This window comes from Echinops telfairi, unplaced genomic scaffold, assembly GCF_000313985.2.
Source record: "Echinops telfairi isolate 266 unplaced genomic scaffold, ASM31398v2 ScPeMD7_1713;HRSCAF=2227, whole genome shotgun sequence".
Lineage (NCBI taxonomy): Eukaryota > Metazoa > Chordata > Mammalia > Afrosoricida > Tenrecidae > Echinops > Echinops telfairi.
In genome coordinates, this window is record NW_022105611.1 from 15,548,543 (window position 1) to 15,556,861 (window position 8,319).

General features: G+C 45.7%; 1 protein-coding gene across 1 annotated transcript in view; it reads left to right on the forward strand.

Moving 5' to 3' along the window:
- Nucleotides 1-2,254, forward strand: part of NARS2 (asparaginyl-tRNA synthetase 2, mitochondrial) — a 111,424-nt gene extending 109,170 nt beyond the window's left edge. The window contains exon 14 of the mRNA XM_030886447.2: nt 482-2,254. Within this exon, the coding sequence (XP_030742307.1) occupies nt 482-626 (145 nt within the window). The 3' untranslated portion in view covers nt 627-2,254. The remainder of the gene's footprint in view (nt 1-481) is intronic.
- The last annotated feature ends 6,065 nt before the right edge of the window (nt 2,255-8,319 follow it).

Consider the following 8,319-nt stretch of genomic DNA (forward strand, 5'->3'; position numbering starts at 1 on the left):
ACAAGAGCTCAAAAGGGAATGTATTTTCAGGAAAACTATCAAAGAAATCTGTCAAAAAAAAGTCTGCAGTTACTGAGGCAAGTTTCTGTACGTAAATAAAAGGGGGCTTCATAGAGTTCATGGGAAAATATTTTTATCTTCCAATTCCACTTATACAAGAACTTTTCGAGGCCTGCCCCCCTCCCCCCAACCTTACACATAAACAACTTAAAAAGAACGGAAGAGGAAAAAGCATCAGGTGACCACAGCACAGGACTCATTGGCAGGATCCGCCGCTGTTTGTGTGGATAATCTTAGATAGGTCACTTTAACTTCTGTTTCCTTCATCTGTCTGTGGTGGGAAAGCCTGGTCTACCACAGTGATGTGGACAATAACAAGTGATTGCAAAATACTTTTGAAACAGAAAACCCATATCGTAACATCTGATCGCATGCCATTTTTATAGGCAATGATTCTCTTTTTTGTTTCTTAAAAAAACAGGTATCTGGACCTTCGTCGCTTTGGCTCTGTACCACATGGAGGTTTTGGGATGGGATTTGAACGCTACCTGCAGTGCATCTTGGGAGTGGACAATATCAAAGATGTTATCCCTTTTCCCCGGTTTACGCATTCGTGCCTTTTATAGCTGGAGGCGTGATGGTGGACAGTCGCCCTGTGGTGGAGGCTCTGGTCATGAGTACGTGTGCAGCAGACAAATGCAGGCGGTCTTGCCTTAAAATGCAGCATATAGAAACTAGAAATTACCGTGGCATTTTGGAGAAAGGTGAAGGCACTTCATGGAAAGATGATCACCCCCAAGAAGAGGTACTTAGAGCAAATGGAACCTGAAATCTATGACCTCCCTGAAGAAGCAACGCAGACATTGAACGGAATGGCTTCAAAGCCCCTTTCACACCCTAAGACGGGGTGAGACGGTGTTTTCAGTTCTGTCTTTAATCATTGGATCACTGCCCTTGTGTAACCTTGGAAAAATCCATGTCTTAAAAATAAAATTTTTGTTGGCTCTTTTACCCTGGCCTCTTAACTTGTGACTAACTGCCATTTTGTCCCCAGTGCCTTACTAAGCATTGCAGAAGAAAACATTCCTTACTAGGATTTTATCCAACTGTGTTGGGATGTGATAAAATCGCTCCAAGAATGGAAATTTTCAAGTTAGCTGAAAATATCATTGAATGCCACTTAATGAATATCACTTAATAAAATATATTTTAACAACTACTGTCTCTTAATTAGAGTTCCCAGGTGGTGCCAACGCTTTGTACTCAACGACTGGCCCGACGGTTGGTGTTGCAAACCCACCCAGAGGGCACGTGCCACCGGAGAAAGCCCTGGCAGCCTGCTTCTGTGAAGCTGAGACCCCAGAAAGCTCCATGGCGTGGTTGCATCCCGGCACATAGGAGGCACTGGGAGGCAGACTCTGAGCTCGGCAGCTGCGGGGGTGGGTCTTCATCTGGTTCTGGACCTGTAAGTGCCAATGCCAACCATGTATTCGTGGTTTCAGCACTTTAATCATGGTTTTCTTCTAATTTCGTGTTTATTAGACATAACTTATCTAATGTCAATAAATTAGATTTTTAATTGTTACTCTGGGGAAGAAAGCAGCAATTATATCTCTAATTGCCTCTGGCCCTGTCCCCGTGAAATTTGGGGGAAAGGGTATTTTCAGCCCAGGGGGAGGACGTCTCTTCCTCACGGTAACGGACTTAAACCCGGATGATGGGTTGTTCCGGAGGGAGGCATGGTAAAGTGAGCCGGGCTTGAGGCCTGACACTGAACATGTAAGCCGCTGACTCCCATAGGAGCAAGTGTTCCCTTCCTCAGAGTTGATATGCAACAATATATATGTACATTTCTGTGTGTTTACATTTATGAAATGCAACACAAGCTTTTAAAACACTCTTCTAGTCTACATTGAGTTGCATTTTATACTTCAGCAGAATTTTAGTGTGTCAAACAGTTGAAAAGGGCATGCATGCCTAAACAATCAAGTTTCCTGGGCCCATCAGTTGACTCCTCTTAGGTGATTTCTAATGAGTTTGCATCTGTACTCTTATTTGTAACGTAAATGAAAACCCAGCATCCGGAAGGAAAGGAACTGCAGAACCTAAGACTTGGGAGACACTTGGCAGGTTACTGCGGTCAACTTCCCTCCTAAGGCTCAGGGGTGCCTATGTTCTTGGACTCCCATTCTCTAGAGCAGTGGTTTTCAACCTTCCTAATACCTCGACCCCTGAATACAGTTCCTCATGTTGTGGTGACCCCCAACCATAAAAGTATTTTCGTTGCTACTTCATCACTGTCATTTGGCTACTGTTATGAATTGTAATATAAATATCTGGATTGCAGGATGTGTTTTCATTGTTATAAATTGAACATAGTTAAACATAATTAAAGCATAGTGATTAATCACAAAGCAATATGTAATTATATATTGTGAAATATTTGTGTTTTCCAGTGTTCTTAGGCGACCGCTGTGTCAGTCTGGGTAGACTATAGAAACAAATCCAAAAAAAAAAAAAAAGAAAGAAACAAATCCAGAGACTCACATATGTGTGTAAGACAGATTTATATACAAGAGGAATTGAACATTGAGAAAACACCCTAACCCAGTCCAGTCCAAGGCCATAAGTCTGATAATCCTCTTCAGACTCACGAAACACACGCAATGAAGCCAAATGCAGGACGATCACCAGCCAGTGGGTAGAAAGTCTTTGGGTCCAGTGGCATTGTAAGCATCTCAGTGCTGGTAGGGGTCTCTCTGTGGCTTCTGCTTCCAAGGTCTAGTTGCATCCATGTGTCTTGTCTTCTTCAATGTCTCCCAGGGAGTGACAGAGAGAAGTGTCTTCTGCCTCCAAGGAGGAAGTACCAGAATTCTCAGGAGAAGGCCGTGCCCACAGAAGTCTCTTTGACTATCTCCAGATTGACAGCCGAGACTCCACCCCTACACTCTTAATCCTCAAATTGACACCTGACTAGGTGACTACCACAAGCCCTGTGAGAGGGTCGTTTGACTGCTAGAGGGGTCACGACCCACAGGTTAAGGATTGCTGCTCTAGTGGAAAATGATACATTTAGTGTTCCAGTCTCGTCTGGACAGGGAGCTCAACATTCCACAAAATGCCCCATTTCATCTTTGCATCTCTCTACTTGGTAACTTTGACTACACTATCTCACACCATGTCGACTTCCCTGAGACTTCAAGCCCGTGTGCTCAGTCAGACACCAAATCCATCACTGGAGAAGAGGGACGGGGACGGTGCCCATATGCTTGCCCCACAGGATGAGGAAGAGAACTCACTTGTGTATTCAACAGCTGTGATCTGAGCTTCGATGTGCCAAGAATTGTGGCAAGTGACAAAGTAATGTAAGCAAACAGGATGACTCTTGCCTTAGTGGAATTTACCATTTAATGGAGAAGACAGACAATAAGTTAAGTAAACAAATGATTTCAAATAGTGATATATGCTGTTCGATTCTTTAAAGAATAGGGCAAGTGTCTATTAGTGAAAAGGTAGTGTTTATGTCACCTCCAACGTGGAAGATGACATGCAGGAACCACTGTAAATACTGGCGGCGGCAGCCCATGTTCATCGGGTCCTCTAGCCTCACTTGGTGTCATGGGAATTGTGTGGAGCAAGAATTACAAACATTCGCAGACCCCAAGCTTAGAGGCAATTTTGCTTGCAAGGCTATCAGGCATCTTGCTTCTAGTAATTTTTCATGGACCAGATAGAATTATAAACATTACCATGACGGCATGGCCTCAAACACAACATTGATGGAAAGACTACTAAAGTAGGAGAGAGAAACTCCAGGTCCAGTCACAGCTGTGGGGCACCAGCAAATTGTGGCCTCGGGTTATTTCATCTGCAGAACTGTCATTTTAAAATCGATAAGCCAGGATCCCTCTAGCGTGTAATCTTGTGTGGATCTCTGTGGGCTGTAGTCACTAGAAAGTTTACTTTTGTACCACGTGATGTTCTCTATTGTAGTGCACACATACTCGGAGTCCAAAAATATATACGGAAATCAAATCACGGGAAGTTGAATGATGGACTCCTGAGTGTCCAAGGTGGATGCGCGTGGAGCAGGGAAGGTCCTTCTGAAGGACCTTGCTTTCTGCGCGCACTTCTCTACTCCCAGCACTATGTTTGACAGCACTGCATCGCCAAAGCTTCCTACTTGTTCATTGTTTTCATCTTTGGCCTAACGCTTCTATTGTACCCATTGCACAAAACTGAATACTGGCATCACACAAAACCACTGAAAATACCAACACAGAGCTCTTGCTTGCAGACAGCATCAACAAGAAAAACTGTGAGCTGTCCGTTTGTCAGCTTAGATAGCAGCATCTGGTTTCTATGGACAAATGATGTTCTAAAGGCTTCCATGTACAATGAATGTCACCCCACATTCCTCTCCGAATCTGTCATTCCCAGCATAGTAAACCATATGATTATCATTCAAAATGTCCAATACCAGTCTATTTTAGCTCACTGATGCCCCAGCATACGAGCCGTCCCATTTCATTTTTTATGACTTCCAGTTTTCATACTTTGTGCCACACATATGTGCCACACAGCTTCTCAGTTTGTGTCGTGCCCCATCAGCAAATAAAAGTCCCCAAAGTTTTACTGCTAACAAATCCTAATGTTGACTCTACTTTGAGGAGGCAGCACGCGGTCCGTTGTGTTGAGTGCTGTTTTTGCCAACCTGAGGAGCTCACCTTCCATTATACCTGACAGTTCTCTGCTAGTCATAAGGTTTTTAGTGGTGAATTTCTCAGAAGCAGCAGCCTATTCCTTCGTAGTCTGGAAGCTCCTTAAACCCTATTCACCTTCAGTGACCCTGCTGGTGTTTAATACACCAGTGATAGAGCTGCCAGTAAGTGTCACATCAACACGCAAGCCAACAAGTACAGACAAGTGGTGGGATTGGAGGAAGGCTGATGGGCCTTTGATATATATAGATGGCACGACTTTGCAAGCAAGGATGTCTTGAAGCACATGCTGATGAATGTCAAGGACTACAGCCTTCAGGGTGGATTACAATTCAGTGTGAAGAAAAAAATGCTCACAACTGGACCAATAGGCAACATCACAGTGAACAGAAAAAAAGGTAGCAAGGATTTCATTTTGCTCGGGTCCACAGCCAATGGTTCTGGAAGCAACGGTCAGTAGAATGAGACCAACATAATGCATTGATCGACCGTGCTGCACAAGACTCCTCTAAAGGGTTGAAGAAGGATGTTACTTTGAAGACTAAAGCGCGCCTGACCAAAGCCATGGTACTTTCAATGGCCTCGTGCATGTGGAAGTTGAAAAACAAGTAAGGGAAGCCACAGAAAACCCTGCATTTGAATGAGGATGCTGGTGGGGAATATTGAAAGTACCTCGGATAGCCAAATAACAACCCAGTCTGCCTTGGAAGACGTGCAGCCAGCCAGAATGTTCTTAGAAGTGAGGATGGTGAGGTTTCCTCTGGTGTGCTCTGTACATGTTAGCAGGAGAGCTCAGGCCCTGGAGATGGCCATGCTTGGCAAAACGGAGGCTCGGTGGAAGAGAAGACTGGAAAAGATGGGCGGACACACTGGCTGGAACAATGGACTCAGGCATAGCGATCGTGAGGGTTCGTGCAGGGCTTTCCGTCCGTCGTGCCTGGGTCAAAACTGACTCGGCCCCCAGCACCACCACCATGTACAATGAATGCCAGCTCTAGAAACTGTCCAGTGAGGAATCAACTTGAAAGAAATGGGTTTGGCTTGTGGTTTTTGTACAGTGAGGGAGCTGGGGTGGTGAGTAGTTGGGCTCAGGAGGAAGATGAGGCAGTCTGGCTCTGGAAGCAGTCTTGAGAGAAGACGGTGGGGGGGGGGGGGGGGTGTGCCTACTCTGTCCCAACAGGTCCCTTCAAGTCAGAATCAACTTGATGGCAATCGGTTAGTTTTTGTTTGTTTCAAATACAGAATGAATGAAAGTATGGGTCTGATAGTCAAGAACCGTCTACACTATACAAGTGTTCTTAGAGGGCTCAGTTTGTGAGGCGGTATAGGTGACTTCAGGGGGGGCTAATCTTACTGGAATACTCAGTTTTCACTGTGGGGTAAAGAAGATCCTATTTTCCCAACATCACCCCAAAATAGTAACCTCACTCACCCAAGAAAGAGCGTACTTTAAAACGTAGATGTTTTTTCCATGACTCCCATTCTTTTTTGGAAGAAAGGTGAAGAAAAATCTCCATCTGTTTCTTCTCTAGCCTGTCCCAGTCTGCTCCGACAAGAACTTCACTGTGTGAGGGGGCCGTTCCAGGCTTAGCCATTACTCCCCCACCACCACCACCATCACCCCTGGGACCCAGCCCAGAGGCTTACTTATAGCTGTGACGGAGCAGCTGACCTTTTGTCCCCCTCAGACAGGACTTGCCAGGAGCCACCCTGTACAATGGGATACATTCATTCATCCTCTTCTACAAATTGCATCTAGGCGAACTCCAGCATGCCGGAACGGGCACTGAGGAAACGCTGGGGGAGATGGACTACCTATCTATACGCATCTTTAAATCTCTCACTGAAAAACATTATAGACGAACTTTATTTATTTGGATTGGATTGCTAGTGATTCATGTGTTTGTTTGAGTAAGTAATGAAGCAAGAACATGAAAATGCAGAGTCGGAAGACAGACTGGCCTGGACGAATCGATAGGAAATGTGTGGGGCCTTTTGGCTTCTGATTAGTATTTGTATTCAGTCTGCAATCTAAAGTATGTAGGGTACAAAGAAAATAGGTGGGACTGTGCGCTGATGGCCATGTGTTCCCGGTTTACATTCTAAAGCACGGGAGCTTTAAAAAGCATTCAGAGCAGAAAGGCAGCCTGAGGCCTCTGCACTGAAGGGAAGTAGTAGGACTTCCATTCCTTGGCAGGGGCCAACACCCTGCAGAACCTTGGTGCTCCACCATTGCCCAGAGCCCTGGGTGGCCCCTCTGATGAGCTAAACCTCCAGTTAGCCCTTGGGCAAAGTTTGGCTTGGAGTGTAGTGAATTTACAGGCATGATTAGCACACTGTGTGGTAGCATCTGGGGGAGCCTTGTTAAACCAGGGGTTTAAATGGCTCTTCAGCTGGTCGTTGAATTAGCAGAGCCCAGGAGGCTTCAGCAGGTTTCTGCTACACCTTGACTGCCCATTATTGTTAAGCATGCTTACGGGGGTAGGGAGTGTCAAAAAGTCCATGGGGAAATCCATGATCTTTTCATTCCATTTTTTCATGAATTTTTTTGAAGCCCCCCCTCCAATGACTATCACCTGGAGTCAGCTTTGCCGTTTACAGAGTGCTTCCGTGTGTCTGACCATGTAGACTGTTCCTTTGTATCATACTCTGCCACACACATCTTTGGTGTGTTGAAAGGATCTGTTATGTGGGGTTCCTCAGATGGAAGGAAAGAAAGCATACAATGAAGTTCCCTGCCCTTAGGGGAAAGCACATCAGATCCTTCTAGTAACTTAGAACTGGGCATCATGAGCCAGGAGTTTGCGGGACATGTTGCGAAACAGATTCTGGTCTCTGGCTTCCATTGTCGGGATGGGAAGACGGGACTTGGAGAAGGTGAAGGATGGAGATGATTAAACACAAGTGCTTCATGGCAGAGAGGAACAGTGAAATGGCTGTGAGGGCTCCGAGCACCACCAGAATTCTACCCTGTGAGTTGAAGTTGACGGCAGCTGGTGCAGCTGTTTACATCAATAAGGAAACGTAGGGAAAATGGGGATTATGAATATCCTCCGCAAAGTGATCTCTCCCACTGCTGTCGAACCGATGCCGACCCCGAGTGACCTTACAGGACAGGGCAGAGCGACCCCTGTGAGTTTCCGAGACTGCAACTCTTTATGGGAGTAGAAAACCCCATCTTTCTCCCAAGCAAAGGCCGGTGGCTTCAAACTGCTGACCTTGCGGTTAGCAGCCCAGCACATAACCGCTGTGCCCCGTGGGCTCCTCTCCAAATGATAGACATGTATATATGAACGCAGCAAGAGCTGTTGGCAGAACCTGGGCTCTTTATAGCAGCCCACTGCCATCGAGTGCATTCCAACTCAGAGCATCCCTAGAGGACAAGCTCGAACTGCCCTGTGGGTTTCCAAGACGGTAATGACGGGAGTAGAAAGCCTTACCGTTCTCCCACTATGACTCTAATTGATGGCTTCTGGCTTCTGGCTTCTTTGTACACTGGCTCCACCAGAACTGTTAGAACACAGTACTGGAAACATACCTTAGATTTGAAACATTCCTTAGAGGTCATATCCTGTATCCCATCTATGATACGCAAACT